This window comes from Caenorhabditis elegans, chromosome X (genome assembly GCF_000002985.6).
Source record: "Caenorhabditis elegans chromosome X".
In the NCBI taxonomy this organism is placed as follows: domain Eukaryota; kingdom Metazoa; phylum Nematoda; class Chromadorea; order Rhabditida; family Rhabditidae; genus Caenorhabditis; species Caenorhabditis elegans.
In genome coordinates, this window is record NC_003284.9 from 7,495,669 (window position 1) to 7,520,240 (window position 24,572).

General features: G+C 36.8%; 4 protein-coding genes and 6 non-coding genes across 18 annotated transcripts; 4 read left to right on the top strand and 6 right to left on the bottom strand.

The window, feature by feature from the left end:
* Nucleotides 1-25: 25 nt before the first annotated feature.
* Nucleotides 26-5,314, bottom strand: uggt-1 (UDP-Glucose Glycoprotein glucosylTransferase). The gene is made up of 12 exons (NM_076867.5): nucleotides 5,184-5,314; nucleotides 5,050-5,138; nucleotides 4,872-5,002; nucleotides 4,554-4,817; nucleotides 3,941-4,504; nucleotides 3,802-3,891; nucleotides 3,122-3,758; nucleotides 2,830-3,065; nucleotides 1,870-2,783; nucleotides 1,303-1,821; nucleotides 506-1,250; nucleotides 26-428 (listed from the first exon to the last, which is right to left on the bottom strand). Exons 1-12 carry the CDS (start codon nucleotides 5,306-5,308, stop codon nucleotides 261-263), a joined length of 4,482 nt encoding a protein of 1,493 aa, NP_509268.1. The 5' UTR covers nucleotides 5,309-5,314; the 3' UTR covers nucleotides 26-260.
* A 432-nt stretch (nucleotides 5,315-5,746) lies between these two features.
* F48E3.6 (DUF4220 domain-containing protein) lies at nucleotides 5,747-7,239 on the bottom strand. Its single transcript, NM_076868.7, has 3 exons — nucleotides 6,592-7,239; nucleotides 6,322-6,498; nucleotides 5,747-6,273 (listed from the first exon to the last, which is right to left on the bottom strand). The coding sequence occupies exons 1-3, from the start codon at nucleotides 6,838-6,840 to the stop codon at nucleotides 6,028-6,030; spliced, it is 672 nt and encodes a 223-aa protein (NP_509269.2). The 5' UTR covers nucleotides 6,841-7,239; the 3' UTR covers nucleotides 5,747-6,027.
* Nucleotides 7,240-8,111: 872 nt separating this feature from the next.
* On the bottom strand, nucleotides 8,112-10,965 carry lgc-11 (Neur_chan_LBD domain-containing protein). The gene is made up of 10 exons (NM_076869.6): nucleotides 10,775-10,965; nucleotides 10,315-10,478; nucleotides 9,682-9,836; nucleotides 9,544-9,622; nucleotides 9,331-9,471; nucleotides 9,181-9,288; nucleotides 9,015-9,137; nucleotides 8,653-8,749; nucleotides 8,451-8,608; nucleotides 8,112-8,373 (listed from the first exon to the last, which is right to left on the bottom strand). Exons 1-10 carry the CDS (start codon nucleotides 10,833-10,835, stop codon nucleotides 8,155-8,157), a joined length of 1,305 nt encoding a protein of 434 aa, NP_509270.1. The 5' UTR covers nucleotides 10,836-10,965; the 3' UTR covers nucleotides 8,112-8,154.
* Nucleotides 10,522-10,722, top strand: F48E3.12. The gene has a single exon (NR_071510.1). It is a non-coding gene; the product is annotated as an Unclassified non-coding RNA F48E3.12 (non-coding RNA).
* F48E3.13 lies at nucleotides 10,930-11,075 on the top strand. The gene has a single exon (NR_071511.1). It is a non-coding gene; the product is annotated as an Unclassified non-coding RNA F48E3.13 (non-coding RNA).
* Nucleotides 11,076-11,621: 546 nt separating this feature from the next.
* Nucleotides 11,622-11,693, bottom strand: F48E3.t1. The gene has a single exon. It is a non-coding gene; the product is annotated as a tRNA-Ala (tRNA).
* Nucleotides 11,694-12,208: 515 nt separating this feature from the next.
* On the bottom strand, nucleotides 12,209-24,001 carry chts-1 (the record flags this gene model as incomplete). 9 transcript variants are annotated; one of them, NM_001373365.4, is made up of 35 exons in its annotated part: nucleotides 13,681-13,885; nucleotides 13,931-14,062; nucleotides 14,117-14,261; nucleotides 14,308-14,479; nucleotides 14,529-14,802; nucleotides 14,849-14,986; nucleotides 15,030-15,218; nucleotides 15,267-15,396; nucleotides 15,447-15,584; nucleotides 15,631-15,906; nucleotides 15,959-16,287; nucleotides 16,437-16,520; nucleotides 16,574-16,897; nucleotides 16,943-17,128; nucleotides 17,227-17,352; nucleotides 17,400-17,519; nucleotides 17,563-17,691; nucleotides 17,740-18,135; nucleotides 18,184-18,492; nucleotides 18,581-18,745; nucleotides 18,818-19,066; nucleotides 19,265-19,516; nucleotides 19,572-19,722; nucleotides 19,770-20,140; nucleotides 20,187-20,315; nucleotides 20,363-20,485; nucleotides 20,535-20,666; nucleotides 20,719-20,883; nucleotides 20,938-21,114; nucleotides 21,160-21,345; nucleotides 21,396-21,508; nucleotides 21,552-21,630; nucleotides 21,680-21,748; nucleotides 21,795-22,031; nucleotides 22,081-22,114. In NM_001373365.4, the coding sequence occupies 35 exons, from the start codon at nucleotides 22,112-22,114 to the stop codon at nucleotides 13,779-13,781; spliced, it is 6,336 nt and encodes a 2,111-aa protein (NP_001360756.1). The 9 variants fall into 9 exon arrangements, with proteins under 9 accessions (NP_001360043.1, NP_001360044.1, NP_001360755.1 ...); NM_001373360.2 differs by lacking the exons at nucleotides 13,681-13,885; nucleotides 13,931-14,062; nucleotides 14,117-14,261; ... (10 more) ...; nucleotides 16,943-17,128; nucleotides 22,081-22,114 and adding exons at nucleotides 12,343-12,441; nucleotides 12,488-12,631; nucleotides 12,682-13,064; ... (4 more) ...; nucleotides 23,613-23,786; nucleotides 23,911-24,001; NM_001404203.1 differs by lacking the exons at nucleotides 13,681-13,885; nucleotides 13,931-14,062; nucleotides 14,117-14,261; ... (10 more) ...; nucleotides 16,943-17,128; nucleotides 22,081-22,114 and adding exons at nucleotides 12,343-12,441; nucleotides 12,488-12,631; nucleotides 12,682-13,064; ... (3 more) ...; nucleotides 23,320-23,445; nucleotides 23,613-23,721.
* 21ur-10974 lies at nucleotides 13,235-13,255 on the top strand. The gene has a single exon (NR_071512.1).
* On the top strand, nucleotides 23,273-23,422 carry F46C8.11. The gene has a single exon (NR_071513.1). It is a non-coding gene; the product is annotated as an Unclassified non-coding RNA F46C8.11 (non-coding RNA).
* Nucleotides 23,500-23,569, bottom strand: F46C8.13. The gene has a single exon (NR_071514.1). It is a non-coding gene; the product is annotated as an Unclassified non-coding RNA F46C8.13 (non-coding RNA).
* Nucleotides 24,002-24,572: the final 571 nt, after the last annotated feature.

Here is a 24,572-nt window from a genome sequence, read left to right on the forward strand (position 1 = left end):
ATACACCCACACATCAAGAAAAAGAAAATATTTATTGGATAGAGAGAGGCAAAAAAATGTTTCAAAGATTCATCACAAGTTTGACAATATTTGAAAATGAAATTTTGAAAGCTCTCATAGTCAAAAGCTAAAAAATAAATAGCAGAAAAAGCGAATCGACTGATTTGGAAAAAAATATACCCAGAGTTTTGAATATCATAATGGTGATTGGAAACATTTTCAATAAATAACGGGTAAACTTGGCATATGAAAAGATTAATTTAAAGTTCCGTGTGAGAGTCATCATTTTCAGAAATGACATTATCCGAAGGGTTATCAGAAGAATGTCCAGAAATGACTTCCCGGATTTCGTCATCATACGTTTTCCATTCTCCAATAATTCTGGCGGCTGAGTCGAGCTTTGGCTCTTTTGTGAGCGGGTTGTTGCACTGAAAATTGTTAATTGTTCACGGAAATTTAAAACAGATCAATGGCACAGCATTTCAGTTGTGTTCAATCAACTTACCAAGTCAATAGTCTTTGCATTCTTCTTGCTTCCATCATCGCACCAAGTCTCACACCAAAGCCACTCTTGTGGAAGCGATTTGATCTTAACCTGATGGATCATGTTATTTGGCAAGTCTTGATCCAAGTTAGCCAGACTGTTTGGATCGCCAGATAGTCCTTGATATTGTCCACGAAGACGATCTCCGGCAGCGATTTGACGGAACTTTTGAAGATCAATAACGTAGAGAGCACTAATGTGATATCTTCTCCCAGCGAGATGGTTCGCCCAATATCCTTGCTTCCAGAATCGGAATCCGTCCATCTCCTTTCTACTTTCACAGAATGGCACATATCCGTATGGCGCATTTCCAAGATCAAACTTCATCAGCTCCATCAAATCAGCACGCACCACCTGGTCAGCGTCCACAAAGATCACCTTTTGAACATCAAGTGGGAAGAGTACATCAAGGAAAAGAATCTTGAATCCCCACATAATACGTTGTTTCTCCTTCTGCTGGTGAAGCCACCTTGGCCACTTGTACTCGATCAGTTCATACTCGAAACCATAGTGCTTGGCAAGAGTTGGAAGTGTCTCTTTGAATTGTGGCGACAGGTAGTTCTTGAGAAGCCAGAATTTAACTGGATGCTTCGTGTTCTTCATGACCGAGACAATCATGATTCTCATGAACCGTTCGTACAAGTGACCGGATGCGAGAGAAAATACATTGATCACTTCCTGGGTTTTTTCTTTGCTGCTCACCAAGCTGAAAATAACATTATGAGATTATTTCAAAAGAGTTTAAACAAAATGCTTACTTGCTAAGACTGCTCCAAACACCTTCTTCATCGTCGGAAAGAAGATTTCTCTCCTCCATGCCTTCACGTTTTTCAACACGAACTCTTACTGATTTACCAGTGAATGAGTCAATAACAACTTGAAGCACATCCTCCCCAATCTTCTCCGCTCCAACATGCGATCCAATCTTGTAAATCTCACTAGATTTTCCATCACGGATCTCTAGTTTCCAAGCACCAGGATTTGCTTTAAGTTGGAAATATCCTAAATTAGCCATAACGATTGTATCAAATTGTTTAGGGTTCTTGTCCGTTCCCAAAGTGAACTGCAGACCGCGTGGTGGTTGACCACTAACTTCGTCGAAACACTGTCCATCGAGAAGTAAGTGTTGGAGTGCAAACTCGGCAGTGACATCTCCGTTGGCTTGTTCCATCTTGATGTTATCCAAATCATACTTGGCAGAAACGGCTTCCACTATCCATGAGTCGGGAGCTTGCAGCGAAAGTGTCAGAAGTTGCTTACTGGGAAGATTATCGAACCTGAAATTGTGAAATTGAAATTGGTTTTATTAAATAGAAAGTATTCACCTGACAACATTTGTGTTCAAGTTTCCATTGTGATCGAAACTCAATTCAGAAGCAGCAGCGTATCTGTAGAATCTCTTCAACGGAAGTTCAGAGTGCTTATCTTTTGGATTCATCACAATTTTGATTTCGCAGTTTGTAACCTTTTTAATCAAATGGAGAATCGATCCGAGTTTTTGTGCTTCCATAGTGAGTGGATCAACAACGGCAAGAACGTCAACAGCTGGTCGATCCATTTCATCAGCTGGAAGTGTGACAACACTGTGCTCATCTCCTTGGATGCTAACCCATGTGCGTTTCTGTGAAGAAGCGTGCTTTCCAACGTGTCCAGCAATCGAGAAAACCGTGTTTGATCCAACTCCGTTGGAAACGTCAAACTCCCACTTCTTGAGATGAGAAGAAATAACTTCAGCACCTCTGCTCAACAACATACTTTCCAAAAGTTTGAAATCAGCAGCTTCGAAATGTTCTGAGCTTTCAAGAGGTCCAACTTGGAGAGCATTTCCAACAACAACACGGCCACCAGATGAGATATCGAGTACTTTTTTCACAATCTGAGACTCCAATCGAGTTCTTTCACAGTCAAGTTTCTTCTTATCGGCAAGGAATTTAGCAGTATCCATACCACCAACACTAAGATCGTCAAATGTGATTTTTCCAGAAATGAAGTCAGCTGCATACTCCTCATTGCTCAACTTGAGAATCAATCGCTTAGCTTGGTCCATCGGAAGAAAATCAAGAGCAGCTCTAATGTACGAAGAGATGCTGTTTGACTCGCATGCCTTTTCAACACTTTCTGGATTGAAGATGATTCCAACTCTAGAGTTGGCAGAGTTTTTCAATATTTGAAGTGAATTGTAAATGAAACGACGTCCCGATGCAGCCTCGGCGTCAGCGACCACCCATAATGTGACTGGCTGAAAATTTATATGCATTCAAACTGAACTGAAGTAAAGTTCTTACCAAAATAGAATCGGCTGATGCTTTTTGTAAGTACTTTGTAGTTTGGAGAAGACATCCAGCTTTGTCCGAATCCGAAAGGTTTTCCACATCCTTCAATGATTTGCAATCCATTGATCCAAGAATTTCAACATAGGTCTTCTTGCTTGGAGCGGATAAAATTCGCTTGTTAATTCTTGGCATGACATCCTTTTGTTCGAGAACCCAGTTTCCAACATTCATACGGTCGGTCAGTTTTCCTGAAAAGTAAAGAAAAATGTAAAGAGGAATCGAGAGTGCTTTAAAAAAAGTATACCTTCCATAATGGCTCTTTGGATTTTTGGAGAGATCTTCATAACTTCCATCATAATAGTCTCTTCAATATTGTCGCCGCGAACCCCTTCATCGTCCAAAATGAAACCGTTGAGGAGAACCTTCGGTGCCGAGTTAAGACCAGTCTTTTGCACAAATTCAAATCCATGCTTGCGTCCTTTATCATAATCAGAGTTGACTCCAAACACATCGGAGAAGCTGGCATCACTGAATTTAGCCTCGAAGAATTCTTTGATATCCTCAATAGTTGGGTCTTTAGAGCGATAGTCATCAAGGAAGTTGTTGAGAACTTTCAGTGCATCGGCATTTGAAGAGTCGATGGAAACAAAGTTGAAGAGATTGAGAAGGGCAACTCCAAGATCTGTTTCTCCACTGGCTTTAGTATCCTGGTTAACAGCAAAGATGTATCCGATTCTCATAGCAATATCGTGACTGTTAAATGTCTGCCCAATTCTAAGGAATTTCCGGCCTTCGGAAGTACTTGGATCCACTACGAATACCAAACTGAACAAATTACGTGCAATTGGTCGGATCATTCCCGGGTAGTATGGTTGGAGCATAAGCTTGACACTGTTTCCCCATTGTTTGTACTTTTTGTCAGTGTCCAGATTATTGATAAACTGAAATTGGTTTTTGAGAAAAGTATTTTCTTCGTAAGCTTACGAATGGATATCCCTCTCTGTGATCGACTGCATAAGTTGTCTTCTCATCATCAGAAGTGTCCATTCCAACAAGAATTGACAAATACTCGCGCTGAAATTTCTTTATTGTTACACTTATTTCTGTATTCATGGAAACTCACGTTAATTCCCATACTATGGAAACCATCGGCGAGTTTATTCTCTTGCTTGAGGAGATCAGCTAACTTGAACAAATCAAGGCTGTTAATATCTTGATTGATTCCATTGATGTACAACGATGTTTCTCCAACTTCAATGCTTGCCTTCTCTAGCATCTTGCGATTTTGGAGAACCTCTTTCCTTAAAAGATCTGAGACTGACGTCTTTGCAAGAGCACGAGCATGAGTTGGGAAGTTTTGGGAGTATTCCTCCAGAGTTCCAATAGCATCAGCTGGCCCTGCATTGACAATTTTCTGCGCTGCTTGGTAACTGAGATCTTGAAGTTCCCATCTTTTCAATGGAGTCAATTCGTCGGATTCCTTTAGGTTCACACGGAATGATTCAATGGCATCTACGGAATCTGGGTGAAGTTCTTTGAGAAGTTTAATGTTGAATCCAAAAAGATCAGCTTCGTCTTCTTCTACATTTTTCTTTTCACTGCTCTCGTCGACAGCCTTGTACTCCGTGTTCTTGATAGCAAGTTCTACACCGTATCCGGAAAGTGACACTGGGTGAGAATCAGTTTTCTGAAAATACTTCCTTAAAATGGGGTTTCATTTTCCATTTTAAGTATACCTTTGAAAAATGACGGAAAATGAGCTTGGTCTTTTGCAGTTTGCTCAACTTTTCCCAAGCTTTGGCGAAAGAAGTTGTACCCAGCTCTCCGTACAAAATCGCTGCCTGCTTCAAATCCTTCTCACCAAAAATATGATCCGACTCAAGCACTTGGCTGTTCGTTTTTGCGTCCTTGATCATTTTTTCCAGCTTAGTGTATTCACATGAAACTTGTTCGCCGACCACGACAAAGACATCACATTTCTCTCCATATTCAACAGCAATCTGGAGAATTTAATGTTTTTCATCTAATAAAATTCATTAGTATAAAGAAATCACCTGCTGGAAGGATTGAACACGTGGAGAATACTGGCGAAGAGCCAAAGCAAACTTGAGAAGGTCCACAGATGATGTTGACAGTACTTTGCCTGCCGTCTTGATTGTGTACTCGTATTTTTGCTCATCCGTTACTGAAAATCAAAGATATCATATTGCCGATTATTGACAATTCACTCACATTTTTCCCAATTCAATGTACCGACATCTTTGTTTACAATATCGATGAATTTTACAAACAATTTCTCATTTTCTTCCGCGATGAACTCACTGAAAAAACGCTTCGTATTTTTTCTAAGACTTTTAATAACTAACCTTGCTTCGGCTAAAAGTGACGTTGAATCCCAATTTGCTTTAAGAGATGTGTGAACTCCTTTCTTTTCGAGAGCTGCGAGAACCGCAATATGGCAAAAAAATATTAATAAACCTGTTAGGTTCATAATTACCTGGAAAATTGAAAATTTCATTTTTTTAAAGTTTCTTCACAGAAAATAGCAAGACAAATAGAAAGAAATGTGTTATTTAAAAAATAAAATTCTAAAAATGAATAGTTTGTGAATGCGTGCCAGTAATGCTGACGTCGGCTCAATAAATGCGTCAGTGATCGCCTTTGCACGTTTGGTGGCTGTGCACAACCACGTCGGCCACGCTCGCAAGGAAACATGAGGGAAGGGGGCAACGAGAGTGTTCATCTATTCAAACAAGGAGAGGATTAGAGAAAAAGGGAATGTGGAAAGAGTCTCCATAATTAGATGTCGAAAGGCTGCTCTTGAATAAAAACGTCATATTATCGATTTGGAAACTCCTAAAAATTATAATTTTTGTTAAATGCCTATGTACTGGAATATACTTTGATAGATTTTGAGTTGCAAGGAACATTAAGACAGAATACGTTTATTTATATTAAAAATATTTGACAAAAATACTGAGATGAGAAAAACTGACATTTTAAAAACCAAAAAAAAATGCATTAGAAATGAAAAGTTTTAGATGGGAAATTTGACGTGAAGAAAAAATTCCATCTGATTATCAAATTTGTATATTACTTATTTATGTACAATCTTTTGATTAAAAAATGATACAACAAATTGTAGAAAAACAAAAAAAAACGTTTTGGTTTCCCTTTAGCAACATCTTTAGAAATTTATTTAGAAACTATTCAGTTATCACAATTATCTAACGTCTCATCACAATCATCCTCTCCGACTTTTTCCCAGTCTTCATCTGAACTTGAATACTCGGATTGGTTAACTTCGTCACCTTGATGAGATATGTTGTAGTTGAGTTTATTGTACTCTTTCTCCCAATGGATATGAACACGAATGTCGTTAACCAGCACAGCATACAAATCTTTAATACTTATAGCAGTTACAACGTTGTAGTACAGGTTGAACAGCCATCGGTCCTGAAACAACGATATGATAAATGTATGCCAATTATGCTTAAAACATACTCCTGGTTCTTCTGATGGTATGAACGTTGATATGTAAGCTGTTGACGCTAAGATGCTTAAAGGCATAACAAGCGTCCAGCGGTAAATAAAAACACATTGTTCGGCTATATTAGTTACGAATGAAACGTACACCATCATCATCACAAGATTTGATATGACAAACAAGGAATATGAACCCTGAAATATGATTTTTTGAATCATTAAAAAAAAATGTGTCTAATATAAAATATCTAATATCTGGACAAAAAAAAGACGAAATTCACAACTCACTCTTGGGTGCCAATTCCATTTCCAAATAGTAACTTGACAGGCAGTACTTATACCAATGACAAGAATATATCCTACAATAAGGCTTCTTTTCCATGAAGTACCAAGTTCTCGAAGGTCGCTTGGTCTAGTTGCAACTCGCTTTTTGATGGTTGAAGCGCAAGCAAAAATACAGAAAAGTGCAGCAATTAAGGGTGCTGGATAAAACTCTTCAGGGTTCCATAGATTCTGTACCGTACTGGGTTTGCCCATGACAAAACTGATAGCTGATGTAAAAGTTATCAATGGGCCAACCAAGTAACTGTTCGAATATTGCCATTCAGCCATTTTGTGCCGAAGTCTCCTAGTAGAACGGAACACCCAAATGAATAGGAAGAACAGTCAGCAGACGAGAGCAGAAGGGGTGGTCACTTAATATGAGAAGAGGGTCGTCAACACATGACGACGTGGCAGATGTCGCTTATCTGCATCTGCTCAGAGACAAAGAGACAGGTGAAGAGAGCAAAAAAAAACGATAGAAAACTCCGATAAACATAAAGTAATTCAGTTATTCAATATTCAACCAAAAAAAAGGTTTTGTTAGGTTCGAATGTTTTGAAAATCCGAGTTGTCTCTTTTGAGAGCGTGAATAAATCGTTCCAGTTTTTATTGAATATGTTAACACTCTGAAAAACACTGGTAGTAGCTGATATCACATGCCAAATGGCAGCGTGTGAAACTTGAAAACTGAAGGAAGTGAGAAAACAAAATGTCGAGCTTCATCTAATAATATGATTTTGGGTTTTGTGCCCTGTATCATGTTTTCTTGGTAATTGTGGTTTTTGCCTGGCAGTCAGATTTTGAAGCACTTATTATACTTTCTTGTAAATATATCGTTTGAGAATATAAACCGGGATGAGATGTTCTGAATATTATTTCAACATTCAATGAAAATATTATTTTACTGAAGCCTTATTATTAAACCGGGATTTTAAACAAAAATAATTGAAATCGCAACGAAATTGCATATATCTTGGTGGAACACCCCAAAAGAATTCAGTGTGTGCAACATTTTGAATCAATATGACAATTTTGTGATCATCTTTTCAAGAATTTTGAAACCGTATAGCAAGTTATGTCCTACTGAAAATTATATATATATATATATATATATATATATTTTATTTAGTAGCATTGCATTACATTTTTCAACTTTTCTATCATATATTTTGGTTGACGTTTGTTCCATTTAAAAACTGTCAACCAGAAATGTTTGCTGATTCTTTTTCTATCGTATTTAGTTAATTTTTTATTGATATCTTCAAGATGAAGCGAGTTACGTATAATCTTTTAAAGGGAAGTTTTGGGATGCATGAAGGAAATACGGTAATTAAAACAAAATTGGAATATGAAATCTGCATAACAGAACAACTTTTGGTAAACTTCAATAGTTGTGAGGGGCGCAAACTGATAAACTTCTTTTTTTTCACTGCAAGTTAAACATTTCTTAGAATTTTTTATGATGTTTGGTAATTAGCCTCTACTTTCAAAGCACAAATATTTATTAATTTCGACTGTAAATAGAACTCAAAACATAAACTCCATAAACATGTAAAATGTCACAAGACAATTAACAACAAAAAAGAATATACTGAATATAATATCTGTCCACGAGAAAAACCTCTGCCATATAATTCGGTTCTTCTCTGTCGAATCCTGTTCGTCAAGATATCGTTTGATTTCCTCCATACAAAACCTTAACTCTTGCACCAGATCAGCTGGTTTTGAACAAAAATCTTCTTCTATCTTAAAGTTCTACATTTTAGCTGGACATCGTTAAAAAAAATATTAAAATAACTATTTGTTTTGTAGTAGATACTCACTTCTTCCAATGACATTTTGCAGTCATCTGAAAACAATTTGCACACCCAGTACGGAGGAGTTGCATCGAGATATAGCATCCTTTCGTGTGCAAAAATTATTACAACTGATACTAATACAGCAATTACAGATATAACAAATTCAATCAGCACATACATTCCTTAAAAATCAATACCTTGAAAGTATTAAAAAATTTAAAATTACCCAATAGTGGTATTCCTTCACTACTTCTTGGCATTTGTCCTGTGACCATGTCTAAGATAACAGCCATGGTAAGCATTGTAGTGAGACCCAATGACACCTTAAATTTGACATATACATGTCTTTGCAAGCTTTATTTCCTTCATATTTTAATAAGCTTTTAACAATTCACTCTTTTTTATAAGTTTATGCCACTTTGTTCAAAGTAATCTACTATTTTGTTGAGTATCTACAAAAAAGTTTGCATTCATGTTTTTAATAGTCTTGGTTTTTCAATAATTTTGCGTTTAAAGGTACCATTTTCGATTAGCCTGACATACAATTTCAATAGAGCAAATGTGGTTTTCAAAAAAATAAAAACCTACATGCTCTTCTCTGTCTCCGTGAACTCCATGAGGCGTAAACAGTCCAATGTTTGAGACGGTAACAATTAAAAATGATGGGAGCAGAATGACTACAATGTAATACAATGGCTTTCGGCGAAGTTCCTAAATCTATGAATTTAGCGAAATACATACATTTATTGTTTACCAAGTAATAGAAAATCTCTTCATAAACATTGAATCCTCCAAGCGTGTCACCATATTTTGTTGTCATCTTTGTAGCATTAAACGATACAATGTCCCATTCAGAATTCTTCTAGAAAAGATGGAAATTCTGTGAAAATCAAAATGGACATACGCTTTTCTTTGGGACAAATGTGTCGAGTACGTTGAAGCTAATCGCATGAGCTTGATACGACCAGGAGCCAAACTGGAGGGCACATAATTGAACATCAAATGGGAAAGAGAGCACTGACATAGGGCACGTCAAGTCGACGAGCTAAAATACAATAAAGGGAAACATTGGGAAACAATTTAAATTTGAAACACTTAAAAGTAATATTAATCTTACTTTATTGAAATCAACTTCCACTCGCCCATCGTATCTTACTCTTGCATTGTGGTTTTCTAACGGTTCAGTTTCTTCTACTCTGAAACAAACACGAATAAGATATCTTGTATTCAATTTTTTTCAGAGCTAATAACATACGTATTAAATATATATCCATCTGGAATCCAAATTTGCGATTTGGGTATTATTATTCTCTCTATTCCGTTCCATTCCTTAGGATCCCATGTTAGATAATCGTCTTTCCAACTTTGGGGGAACCAGAGCAATATTTTGATTTGCTCATTTTGTTCATTCTGCAATAAAAGTTGTAGTTTTGTAGCACAATCATTAATTATTAAAATTTTTTGAACTGTATGCGCAGTTAAAAAGAGATGTAAACTAAGTTTTCACCTATCATCATTTTGGAAGTCGGCCAAAGAAATCTTTTCTGCTTTGTTTGTGTTTAAATTATACAAATTATTTTTTCAAACCGGCATCAATGCTGAACTTTTAATTCATAAAATTCCTTTTTCTTTAAAAGAAATATATATTTAGACCAAATATCTAGTTGCCCATAAATTAGTAAATTTATCAGGCAAAAGTTGAAGACATACTCTGGAAACTATATCTAAGTTCAAATTTTGTTTTAATAATTTCAACAATAAACTCCCAAACTTCATTTCTGCGTCTCTATATATGAAATGGAAATGTATTTAAAACATTTTCCTGGAAAAAGGTCACAATTCCGTAAAACATTGTGCTTCTAATGCTTTTTGAAGTTTAAAAACTTACCACCTCTACCAAGTTGTAAATTTGTGGCTGTACCGTCACATTGAGCACACTGGAATAATTCCGAACCGGTCGAGTATATTGGTAGTAATCATCAAGTAAGTGCTTTGCCAGTTCTCGTTCATTTCGATCATCTTTCTTCTCCACTGCCTTATTTTTTACTTTTTCTGAAACACAAGCTGTCAATGTTATTTCTGCCGTCATTTTTCAAATAGATACGTTCTTAAAAACTATTCGCAAAAACGTTTTTGGGTGGCCAGCAAGGCTTGCGGGATTTGTTTGATTACCGAAATCTGGGAAGTGCGGAAGAGAGTAGAGTTTCGAGTTGTGTGTTATGCTCGATTGGATGGCTTTCATGTGATGAAAAATTAATTCGAAAGTTTCGAAATTGTTTCGAGTTGATACATTTATAATAAAACAACGTGATGTTTTTTAATTCAAAAAATGTATTTTTGAAACTTACCACATTTCGCGAAAAATAATAGAATACTGATAGATAATAAATAAGAGATTTTATAGTACATAAATACAGATCAAAAAGTGAGATTCAATAAGTAAAATGTAATTAGGAGTAGCCGATGATCGTATAAAATGCAAAAATTCGCGTTTTATTCCTAAGCTCTAGTGAAAGACGGTATATCGCAGCCAAAGAATAATCGTCTTGTTCAACACGCGATTTATTTGCATTGGATGAAGTATTTGACTGTGGGAATATTGACCTTAGATTTCTTTCCCTCTCTTTTTTTCGTCTGCCAATCTTCATCTTAAAGTGGTACACTACTCCGAATTGTTACGGCTCGTGTAGGTTGTTGGACGAGATTGAGTACCTGTTTCTCAGTCCAGCGTGTAGTCAAACGGTTTTTTGTTAAGATCTGAAGATGAGAAAGGATGAGCGTAAAGTGTGCAAAATATAAGCATTAAGTATGGGAGAATGACTAACAAAGTTGTATATTTGTATTTGATTTGTAATGCAGAAATAGTGTCATTTCATAGTAAAGTTACGTTTGAATCAATTTATTTGGAAAGTAAACTGAACCTTTCATGTGTTGGCATGTAGACCACCCTCGAAGAAAATTACCAATTGTGCCGAGTCACCTAGTAGCTAACAAGTAAGTAGAGTCTATATAAACAGGTCAGGCCAGATTTGCCGGCTTCGACAATTAACAACAAAAATAAAAAGTTAGACCTTAAGAAACTATCGGAAAAATCGACTTGCAAAATTCTCAACCATCATTAAAATTTAAACTTGTAAAAAACAGCAAATAATTAAAAAATAATATTGTTGGATATTGAAAAATAAAAAAGAGTTCTGGAGGTATGGGGAATTGAACCCCAGCCCTCTCCCATGCTAAGGGAGCGCTCTACCACTGAGCTATACCCCCGGCTAACATCTGATGTCAAATAAATGATGAAATAGATTATCTTCGTTATGAACATTAGCGAACATAAATTGACTGAAAATAGTGTAATCCTAATGGTAACTTGTTTCATTAAAGCAGGGATAGTATTCTAAAAGTATTATAAAAAATATTTTTTGCCATTAATCTACGGTAAAATTGGTTTTTGAAAACACATTACTATATTCTAAAATGTTTTGCACAGTAGGCCTGTCAGCGAGGATGTCCTCGGCGGCAGGACGAGGACGAGCCTGTGCCCTGTCGTTTAGGACGAGGACGCGTCTTCGTCCTGCTGTGGAGAGTTTTGCGCGCACACACAGTGAAGCTAGAAAGCTAGATTAGCGGCGGACGTCCTCCGCGACAGGACGAGGACGAGCCTGTGTCCTGTCGTTTAGGACGAAGACGCGTCTTCGTCCTCAACTACAGGACGCAGGACGTCCTAGTTCGTCCTATTTAACAGCCCTATTGCAAAGTATTTGAGAAAAAATTATTTTTTCTGAAATTGATAAACGATTTATTTTTAAAATTAGCTAACAGAAAAGCAAAATGCAAATAACTGAATCAGGAGATCAAAGCTCAATCAAACGTAAACATTTTAAGTAAAATCCATAAAATTGTAATGTCAAAGAAAACATTAAATCCAAGGATAAGATTTGGGACAAACGCCACACATTCGGAAACTATGCGCAAATTGTCCTCTCGCTCTTCCACTGAAACTGCACGTCGTAGGATTCTGAAAAATCAATTAAATTTATTGTTGGCAACATTTCATCAAAAACCTCGCATGGGTTAGCTTCATCTTTCATTTGAGGTTTGCACTGCCACGAACGCAGACTTTTAATATTGTTAAGGTCCACCGGATTTCTCATGTAATCAATAATTTGACTTCCTGTGACCACGAAAACGTCTTGTTTTTGAACAATCTGAAAACAAAATGTATTTTTTAAAAAAAATGTTTGTTATTAAATCTCACGAATTTCAAAAAGTCTCTGAGAGCGTAAACTGCACCATTGTCTGGAAGATACGTCAAAAATTCAGTGTCCAATGTTAATATAAATGGTGCACGGTTGGTTTTGTAATGGTTCATGAAGTTTCTCTGGAGCATTTTTGTCACAGAATCACGAGAGTCAAACGGTTTCATGGCCCGCGTTAATGTTTTGTACCATCTCGTGTCATTTGCCTGTATGTTTTGAATTGGAATTTCCCAAATAGCCTTATGGCTTTGTGTTGGACAATTTCCGTCACATTCCCAAGCTAATTTGTGATCTAACGTTTGTGGCCAATATGGGCTGCTGACCAACATTGAGTTATCAAAAGTAAAGTTGTTTTCAGACATCATTCGATATTGAGCATCACCTAAAATTTAAAACCAATTATTAAATAAACTTTTAAATTCTATTAAAATTTGTCACCTCCAATTTTAAGCTCCGGCGCCCGAGTTCCAATAATATGAGATCTATCAATAAAACTGAACTCTGCAAGTGTTTCACGCATTCCTTTTTGTTCTTTGTACCATCTCTCTTGAGTTCGACCGGAAAGATCCTCTCTTGTAATCGAATTCACACCAATCTCGTGGTTTGTACTATGTAGCCAAAGGGATTGGTCGTAATTGTTCCACTGATGAGATACAAAGAATGTTCCTTTGATTGCACATCCATTCGGATTGCGAATACTTCCACTGAACAAAGATTTCAAAGTGTTAATGATTCTATCAGTGATTGGATCGTCGAAGGACAACATAACCATTTGGGGAACTTGTTTCGTGTCGAAGTTGTTTGGTGGTATTTTTCCAGTGCTGAAATTGTTTGATAAGTCTTTATATCATTTCAAAATCTCTCAACCTAGTGCAGAAGCAACTGGGAAGTCTGCATGATCCGTCTCTCGGGCATTCGGTCAGAAGTCTTGAAGGTTGACGTCTTCTTGTTTGTTCTTGAAAAACATATTTGCTTGTTAAAGTCATGTGTGAAAAATGTTAGTATTATTTATTAAGCTTATTAAGTTAGTTTTGTTTTCATGCAAAATATACAAAAATATCGAAAAATATTAAAACGCAATCGATTAGGCAAGTCTTTAGACGCATTCTCCGTTAACCAGGTTAGTATTAAAAGTGCATTCACAAAGTCGATCGCTTGAACAGGTTTGCGATTTCCCACAATCTTTATAACTTCCACATTTCTCTGAAATTAATCGTTGTTGTGTGTATTAAAAGGTTAATGTAATACTTTTTTCAATGTGACGAATCTTGATATTAGCTTCTCTATCAATTTCATCTTGCGGAGTTACACAGTATCCAAAAAAACAACTTGAATTTTGTTGGCAGGAAGTCGTGGCATTACACTTTGAGCCAGGGTATGCTGTAAAATAGTAGGTTATAAAATAGCAGGTTGCGAAAAAGATTGACAACTTACCCATCGAGCCTTGATTTGCATTTATGCTTGAAACGCAGTCAAGTGTTGAATCGGAATAGTTAGTTTTTGCGCAAACGCAATATCCATTTCTACATTCTGCTCCTTTACTGCAGAAACTGGTGTGACACCTTGACCCGGGAAGGTTCTGAACAAAAGCTGTCAGTTTTGAAATTGTTTATGAGAATACTCACGGCAAGTTGACAAACTCCATTTATCATTTCATGATCATTTCGGCAAGCACATCTTTTATCAATACAAATTGAACCACCTGTGCATTCAGAATCAAATGTGCAAAATGTCTTAGGATAAGATCTGGATCGCACATTGTATCTGTCATTTAGCACACAGGAAGATCGGTCCGAGCTAGAAAATCATTACTAATTTATCTAATTATTTAGTCTTTTACAATTACCTCGGTTCATAGCCAGAATCACATAAGCAAGTTCCAATGAGACACGAAGATCCACCTATACAGACAATAGTGTTATCACAGCTATCACCCGGTCTAGCTGTTCTTGTCAAATTGTAATTATCATTTTGCGGGAAGCTAGGTGAACACACGTTATTGAGTACACCACTTCCCTGAGGACAGGAACAAATTGAATTGCTACAAGAAGATCCTCCAGAACATCGTTGCATGCATGGTTGATATGCACAACTTGGATCACACGTTTGTCCAGGGTTCACTAAAACATGATTGAAGCGCTTAGTTAAGATGTTTAGTAAAATTACATTCAATAATGAAAACTGGAATGGCAGTTGTCACAGGTAGCATTGTGAATCTCACTTCAATAGTTGGTGTACATCTTCCGTTATCTACACTGAACCCAACAGCACATTGACATATATTTTGATTACATGATGATCCTCCTGAATATTGGAAGTTTTACATAAAACATTGTTTCATTTAAACCTCTGCAAATCATTCCATTGTTTTGGCAGCTTTGTCCTGGAAGTGCATCTCCTAGATAGAAAACGCAATTAGATCCACTGATAACTCTGTTTGAAGGGCAGATACAATAGTTATTAACACATTGTGCATCATTTCTGCATGGTATTGCGTTTGGTCTCAAGTCGCACATTTTTCCAGGTAGTCCGATAACTTGAAAGTCAATAAATTATAATCTGACTGGACTCAACAATGACTTACATTGCAAATAGGATTGAGATTGAGCCGACGGAGCGCATCCATTTCCCACACATGGTGATGGTATCGCAACAGCTCTTTGGACACAGTTGCACTTATCAGCAACACATGTTTCAGTTTGAGCATAGTATCCCTTCAAAATCAAAATCTTATAAATATTTATTTTCTTATTCTAAATCTTACATTTCTACACTGACATTGATCCTGAATACAAACTTGATTATTTCCACATTGCCGTTGGCAGTTTCCCATATCCGGCACAACATGTTGTACACAATTACACCTATCTCCTGTGCAAGTTTCTGGCTGTGCATAGTATCCCTGAAATTAGTTAGCGTTTAAATTAATTTTATGATAATCGTCATACATTTCTACATAGACATTGATCTTGAATACAGACTTGATTATTCCCGCACTGATTCATGCATCCGCCACTTATCGCGTCAACTGATGGCTGGACACAATTGCATCGATCAGAAATACAGGTTTCCTGTAGAACAAGATATCCTGATCGACACTGACATTGATCTTGAATGCAAACTTGATTCATTCCACACTGGCGATTAAGACAAGAATCACTCTCAACTTCCTGAATGCAATTACATCGGTCTTGAAGGCAACTTCCAGGTTGTTGATAGTAACCCTAAATGAGAATAATTAGTTTATTTAATTGTTAGTTTTGTTGTTTTTCTTACAGGTCGGCATTGGCACGAGTCTTGTATGCAAATCTGATTAGTTCCGCATTGTATATTTCCACAGTTAGCATTACCCATATTTGAACATCTTCCGTTGATTGCTCCTTGATTATTAGGACACTTACATATACCATCAATACATTGAGAGTTTCCAGTACAAATCGTATTTGTCAAATCACATGGATCGCCAGGAGATGAATAAGTGTTAATTGATACACAAGTTCCATTTTGTACTGTTTCGCCACCGGGACAAATGCAGACATTATTCGCACAAACTGAATTTCCAGTACAGAGAATTGTACCATCTTCACATGCGCCACCAGGTGCAGCTGAAACATTTGAAATATTGTCTTAAACGCACTTTCATTATTAATAATTGACAAATTAATACATTTTGAAAGGTAGTTACAACCTTAATACGTATTGTTTATTCAAAAATTTCACAACTAGCTAACTTTGCAAAATAAGGTTTACTTACCTAATTGAATAACCGACAAGGTTTCACTGTTCACACACATTCCATTAACCAAATCATATCCAATTGGACAGTTAATTGTAGAAGCTGTAAAACGATTTCAAACATTTCAAGATAAATTTGTAAATAAGCAAACTTACCGCTAACAACTCTGTTCACTTTCCTCCTGCCTGATATAGCTTTAACATTTCTTGATCGAACGGAAGGTTCATAAGGATAGCATTCGTCCACATCAGCATCGTATTGGTCTTGGCACTGACAAAATGATGAAGTGCATGTGGCTCCACCCGAGCAACCAGAAGCAGTGCCACAAGCAGCACCAATTCTAGATTCATATCTAACACACGAATCCCCCTTTTTGAAATAGTCATCTGGACATTTGCACATAAAATTTTCACAAGTGGATCCTCCTACACAAAATCCTTTACGACAAGATTCTCCCGGTAAAGCAAGAGAAGAAATGACTGAATAACATTTTTGTGGTCAAAATTCAGAACGTTCTAGCTTACCGGACATTCTGGGAACGCATGAGAAAGAAGATTGCACAAAATTACTTGCACATTTGCAGACGTTTTTTAAGCATTGACGCTGGCTTTCACAGTGACTGTTTCGGAAGCAATATTCTCCAAGCTTTGCCAACTTCTTCGGCGTGAATCGTAACAATTTCCGGTGAACATCACTTATAAATCGTTTTTCTGAATGGGCATGCTGTTAGATGTTAGTTGTCAGATAGAAGCATGCGTGTTACATGTTCATAAAAATTATTTATAAAAACAAACTGAAAAATTTAAACCTCGTGGTGATACAACGCATTTGTTTTCTTTCAAGACTAGGGGCTCATTGCATGTACAAAGACCATCTTCACAGTGGGAATCTTTTTGACAGTGTTCTCCATACGCACAAGATGTTCCGGGCTCAGCTGGAAAATAAGTGAGTCTGATTTCAAAATTTCAAATATTCACTCACCGAAAGTTATTGGAACACAAAATCCATATCTTGTGATACCAAGTCCTGGCTTGCATCTACACTCTCCTTTCACACATTGAGCTCCGGATGGACATTGATTAGAAGCCAGGCATTTAGTTGCTTAAAGATAATTATTCATTTAGCTACAGCATTAGATAATTACCATCAATTTCACTGACACATTTATCCCCATAATGTACAAGACCTTCGGGACACCGACAGAAACCATTTACACAAACAGAACAATTTGTGCAATGCGTTTTGTTATCACACATATGCCCGGGTTTAGAAACTGAATAAAAACAAGGTTAATAACACATCAAACTAAAATATAGCTCACGTCTCCATTTGTATTCTGGATTTGAAGTGATTTGTGGGGATGGAGACGAAGTTGATCCAAGTTTCATTGAAATAATAATTGGTGTTAAAGGGCGATTTGTAGAACTGGAAACGTAATTTTCAGGTAACGTCGTAGCTGTTGTAGTTTGAAGAGTCGTAGTAGTTTTCACAGGAATTGGCGTCGTATTCGATGCAGCTGTAGGAGTAGTATGTGCCTTGATCGGCTTGATCAATTTCTTAGATTCGAGAACAGTCAACTTCTCTATAATCCTTAATCTTTGACATTTTCCCTCGAACAGAGTGAATTCTTCTTTACAGAAGCAGATTCCATGAACGCATTCACTATTTCCACTACATTCTTCTCCACCCAAACACGATGACAACGGAGGAACCACAACTAAATAAGAACACAAAAGAAATCATGACATGCTTGATATGGACAAACCTTTAATTTTTGCAACGTTTTTCACACAAGCTCCATCACTCTCAAAGAATGTTTCAGGACAGGAACACACTCCCTTCTCACAAATTGCTCCCTTTGAGCACAATGATAGTTTATCACATTTATCGCCGAGTTCTACCAATTTACTTTCTTTTTCCGTTTTTCTTTCCTTCGGTTTTCCAGGTCTTGGAATACACTGGGTTGATCCGAATATTCTATATCCATCAATACATTGACAAACATTACGACGGCATTGAGAATGGGCAATTTTGCAATGGTCATTCGATGTACAGATATGACCGAGAAGACCAGCTGAATAAACATAACAGAATTTCACAATTCACTGCACGCAAAACAAAAAGTACACATGGTGACAAAAATAGAAACTGATATGACATACATTTTACTTGTGACAAAGTTTCTGGTTCAGCTGGAGTCACAATGTTTGCAGCACACTGTCCATTAATGTTAGTGTATCCGGTTCTACACGTGCAATAGTTTTCTTGGCATTGGGCATTTCTTTCGGCACATCGATCGTCACTAGTGCAAGTTTGTCCGAGTTGAACTGAAATAAATCACTTTCCATATGAAACCCTAATTTAATTTGAAAGCAAAAAAAAAACAAAAACTATCTTACCATAACTTCTACATTTTCCATTGACTGAAAAAAGTCCTTCTGGGCAAGAACATTTCCCAGAAGCACCACACATCAGACCTTCTCCACAGTCATCTCTTGACGAGCAAGGACTTCCTTCAATTCCTATATTTTTCTTAACACATATATTGTGCATTTGCTTGTAATCAGGCTGGCATTGACATACTCCTTTGATGCATACAGATTGTCCAGTACAAATATCTTCAGGGTTGCATAGATATCCCGGAGTTACTAGAACAACAACTATTTTTGTTTTTTCTCTTGTCTCTTATTGATAAACTTAGCATCTAGATGGTCTTTGGTTTTATTCAAAAATTTTCAACTGACAAAATATCGAGTTTTTATTTTTTGCTATATGTTCACACCCTATCAAGTATTTTCAATGAGATCTTAAAGTATGACTGAAAAACCAACAAAAGTTCGGCTTACCAGTTTTCCTCAGAACACAAACATCCATGCTGGCAACAAAGCCAATTCCACATTGGCAATTGTTATCCATGCATGTAGAGTTTCCAAGGCATTGGTCTTCGTTGTTGCACGAGTTTCCAATATTAACTTTTCTTCTTTGCACGCACATTTTGTCCCGGATCATCATGTTATTTACACATTTGCACACGTTATTTTCACATACTGAGAATGGTGAACAGGCAACCTTTTCTGAGCATGGTTCACCTGGGGCAGCTGAATACAAATGATTTTAAAGATTTTATGAAGCAACAGGATTTTATAAAATTACCTGTTTGCTGATGCACGCATTTCTTGTCAATTGCGCTCATTCTGGGTGGGCATTCACATCGCCCTCTTGCACAATAAGAACCTCCCGTGCATCTAGATGTGATATCCGTACAGAGATCTCCTGGATAGACAAAAGTAAAACCCTTGCAGATCTAAACATGACATTAACTTTTTCAACTCCAGAAAACGCATAACTTACACCATTGATAGAATTCTCTCCTCTGCGACAAGCACATTTACCAGAATCAGTGTTGCAATAACTACCTCCTTCACAAATAATTCCCTTGCCGCATGTATCTCCTGGCTTCGCTGACACTTGATCGATGCAGATCTTATTAATTTCAACTTTTCCATCAACACAAGCACACTTTCCATTAACACAGACTGAGTTTCCGACACACATTTCTCCCATCGTACATCCATATCCTGGATGAGCCTTCAAACGTTCGCGGCACTCCCCTCCAATGACCATTTGAGATGCTTTCATACATTCGCATTTGTTGGTTTCTGGGGAGCAGTAACTGTGATCGACACATTCTTCTTCGTTTTGACAGGAAGTTCCAGGACGAGCTGAATATGCGTTGATTGAAGTAAAAGTAGAAAAGTAGAATGTTACCTGCTACATGTTCAATGCATACTCCATTTCTCGGAGTTTTACCTAATGGACATACACATATTCCAGCAACACAGACTGATCCACCATCACATGTTACTCCGATTCTGACGCAAGCACTACCGATTGGAACTGAAAAGTATATTTTAAATTGATAAAAGATAATATTAGCAACAAACCAGTATCATTATCATTCTCTACATCGGTTAGTTGAGGTGAAGAGTTACGTGATTTTGATTGACTTGCGAATCGAAGTCGGATTTTACGAATGTTTTCAAGGGCAGTGTTATAAGCATGCGCAGCTGGATTAGTGAAGGTAAAAAGAGTGATGAGGCATTAGACATTACTTACCTGCTCGATTCTGCTGGCAATGACCATTGATCAACTCGTGATTTCTTGGACACGAACACTTTCCATTATAGCAAACAGACCCCTTTGTACATTTCTCGTTATTTTGGCAACTTTCATTAGGTTCACTTTCAACTTGAAAACAAATATATTTCACTAATTATAAGAAATCATGTATAAAACTTACTTGCTTGGCACTGTTCATCTTGAACATAAAATCCAGGAGGACATTGGCAGGTTCCACTTTGACAGAAGCTTCCAAAATTACATTGAGCATTAGCAACACAAGGTTGTCCAATTGAAACTTGTTTCACGCAACGCCCAGCAACTTCAACAATGCCAGATGGACATCCTTAAAATCAATTTTGATTTGAAATTCTTAATGTTTGACAAATTTCATGCATACCTTCAACGCAAATTTCTTTGTCAATGACTCTTTTGTGGGGAGGACAACCATGTGAGCATTTCAGTCCATCAAAGACAAGTCCATTCGGACACCGACATGTATTTTTGTCACACACAAGACCACCGAACGACGCTTGACACTGTGAAGAGTAAATACAGTCCTGCCCGGGTTGCTTCTCTGAAAAAGTAAACAGCTTTATTTTCATCACTATTGGCTTCAAACCTGGGAGACATTCTCCTGTGACACCGGAGTAAACTTGATTGTTTGGACAGGATCTTCCACATGTTCCATCAGCGGCGACTGGTAAGTTAGGTGGACAAGTGCAGGTTTGCATAAAGCAGGTAGCGTCAGGATATGCGCCAGAGCATTGAAGGTTATGGGAACATCCCTTGCCCCCAGGAGGGAAAACTGGAAAAGGAGTGTAACTTGATTCTTATCCAATTATTTCTGAATATTACCTTCTCTACATTCCCCAATTTCGCTAATAAAAATATGACCTCTTTCCTTACAGTCATTATTGACAAATGTGCATCCGTTACTGCTTTTCTTCATTCCATACACACATTCACATCTGAAAATTAATATGTAAAAAAACATTAGTAAACTCATCAAACCTCATTTTCAAGCAATACGCTCCTGGTTCCAGTGCGGAGCATTGTTGTGAGTATTGACAAGGCTCGCCCGGTTGTTGAACTATAATATTCAAAACTAGAAAAAGAAACAAATCTTCAACTAATTATACCTGTCATGCAGACTCCAGCCTCGCGGATGTAAGTTTGACCAGCAGGACACGCAACAGACGTTTGAATGGCTAAATTTTTTTATATGTAGTAGAACAAAAAAAATAAATATTTTACCTGTTGAAGATGCGATACAAGTGGTTCCTGTATTCAATGCTCCCTTTACGCACTGACAAACTGAGTGGCAAATTGCCAAGGGATACCCTGCGCATTGATTATCATAGGAGCAAGTGAGATCTGGAGCAATTTGGTATGCTCTTGGCCCATCATAATTTCTCCTTCTGAAAAAGTTGCCTCGGAACGATTGGTTGATTGTTCGATGATCTGCCATTATCTCATTTTGTAACATTATTTCTGAAAATTTAAAATGAAACTTTGAGACTGTTTTCAACAGTTTTTTTACCTGCTAATATAAACACTAAGAACAATAACCGCATGGTTAAGCCGGTTCAAATTTTTAAGTGAATTGAAAAGCTCAAAATGAAAACGAAAAGTGTTGGTTGCAAAAGACAGAACTTGAGAATCATATGACAAGAGAGCAGTTATCTTTCATTTTTATAATGATTGATAGACATGGTCCCTGCCGGCATGCATGACTCATCAGCGGCTGTTTCTACGTTATGATTTTTTTATCGCTTCTTACCATTTCGAATTGGCGGGTGATGTGCTGCTTGCTGATTTGAAACACAGGTCTGCTGAATTGCCAAAAAACCAACAGGGCACACACAGTTTCTATTAACATCGCAGTTAGCACCAGGAAATCCCTTATTGCATTGTATGGAGTCTTCACATCCATGCTGACCAGGGTAGATTACTAAAAAACAAGCTATGTCGTATTACAAGTGTTTTTTTTTAAATTTAGTTTTTTTTTTCAATTCGAGTCAAAAGACGATGTTAGTTAGCGTGTACGGTTTGTCCAAACAGATCCATTAGAAATTTAGAAAATATAAGCATTTAATAAATTTAAATATTCAGAGCTTAGAACCATAATACGGAAGTCTACATCAAATATTTTAATTAAAAAAACAGGATCAAAAAATATTTTACTTTTGCTCTTTACTTTTTTAATGTAGAAGTTGAGAATTATTCCCGATAAATTGAGAATTATTCCCGATATGATATCCACTGCAAATTAAAAAATTATGAATGATATTTTTTGTAAATAAACTGATAGTGGAAACTGTAAAATAGTGTATTTACTGAAATATAAACTATTTAAATATCAAAAATCCATAAATTGTTGAGTATTTTGCCACGTGTATTCAATTTTGAATTTTGTCAAATAAAACTTTCAGTGAAACATTCTTATAAATTTAGAATACTTTTCTCAGTCGTAGATTGATTTCAATAAATTGTATAACTTGTAATTTTTATTTTGCTTTTTATATGCTCATAAAAAATTATCACCGTTGTTGATTTTGACGAACTACACTTGTTTCATATGTTTTGTGACTAGAAGTTAACCCGAACATTGATAAAGTCAACAATTTACATTTCTTCATCCTGTGCCACTTGCATTAGAACGTATTTGTCAACAGATTATTATTCCCAAACAGTTAACTTATTTGGCTACTTGAATCAGACCGTGAAAGGAAAAGGAAAAGAAGAAAGATGAGCTGTCCACTTGCTCTCACTAACTCACCCGGTTTGCATTGGGTGCCGACATCAACATGAGAGCTGCGGCACATACAAATTGAGAACGAAGAGCAAAACTCTCCGGGTCCGCGGCAATCGCTGTCGATACGACACTGCTGGGTGAGTGTCTTACCTGAAAAAAAGGGAAATAAAGGAAAAAAGAAGAAGACGAATGTAAAAAAGGAGAATATGAATGAGATTGGATAGCTCTCATTTTCAACTCGAGTATTTTCGAATACGCAATGACCTGGCTTTTTCCATATTTTTTTGGTCGATTCCGGTTTGAACTAAACCACTTACTTTTCTCAGTTACACAGACTCCATCAACGGCTTTGTAAAAACTTGCACACATGCAAATTTCATCAATACATTCGGTATTTTCCGAAATACATCTTCGTTTTTCATTCATCAAACAAGGTTGACCAATCAGGCCATTAGTCTTTTTTATTGAATGCACGTCATTTGTCAAAATGGCTGAAAATATTGACTTGATTAAACATTGAAATTTTGATTAAACACTGAAAATAACGCAAGCTTCAACTTTCTATTGTTGTCAGTCTTAACTGAAATCAATTTTCAAAAATAAAATTAAACTGACCTATTATGAAATAAAATAACAAAAGTCGCATCACCATGATGTTTTTGGTACAACTGTCGGACTGTCGACCATCCGAATAGTGCTCTCCCATTTTGCCGCACGGCCCCTTCAAATCTCCTGTTTTCTTTCCGCTCTCCAGGTTTGGCGTTGTGTCGGCTAAGCGTTGTCAGTAGGCGAGACGGTACTGTTTGATCACCTGAAATAATAACAACGTTAGCTCTTTCTCCATCTCTTCATTTGCCGCAGATATGCTACTGGTCTAACGATGACCAGTACTTGTCTAAATTTGCGATTTTTGGAAAAGGGAATGGCTTTGTGCAAATGAAGGTTAAAAATAGATATCATTGTGTCAAAATGTTTGTTTTTTTCTGAAGAGTAGATGGCGACATGGTAGTGAATACAATATGGTAAATTGTGATTCAAAATAAAACAATAGATACTTAAAACAACTCTGGCAAGACCGCTGCATATGTTTTATGCCCAAATTATTAAATATTGGTGGTTGTGAATAGTGTTAAATTCTTTGAAAAGTGTCTTGAATCAAAAAGCGCTTCTGAACCTTGAATAATTTGGAATTGATTGAACTATCTTATAACGCCAACAAAACTATTTTGAAATCAAAATATAAATTCAAAAATGTTTGCAATCGTTTTGCATGAATA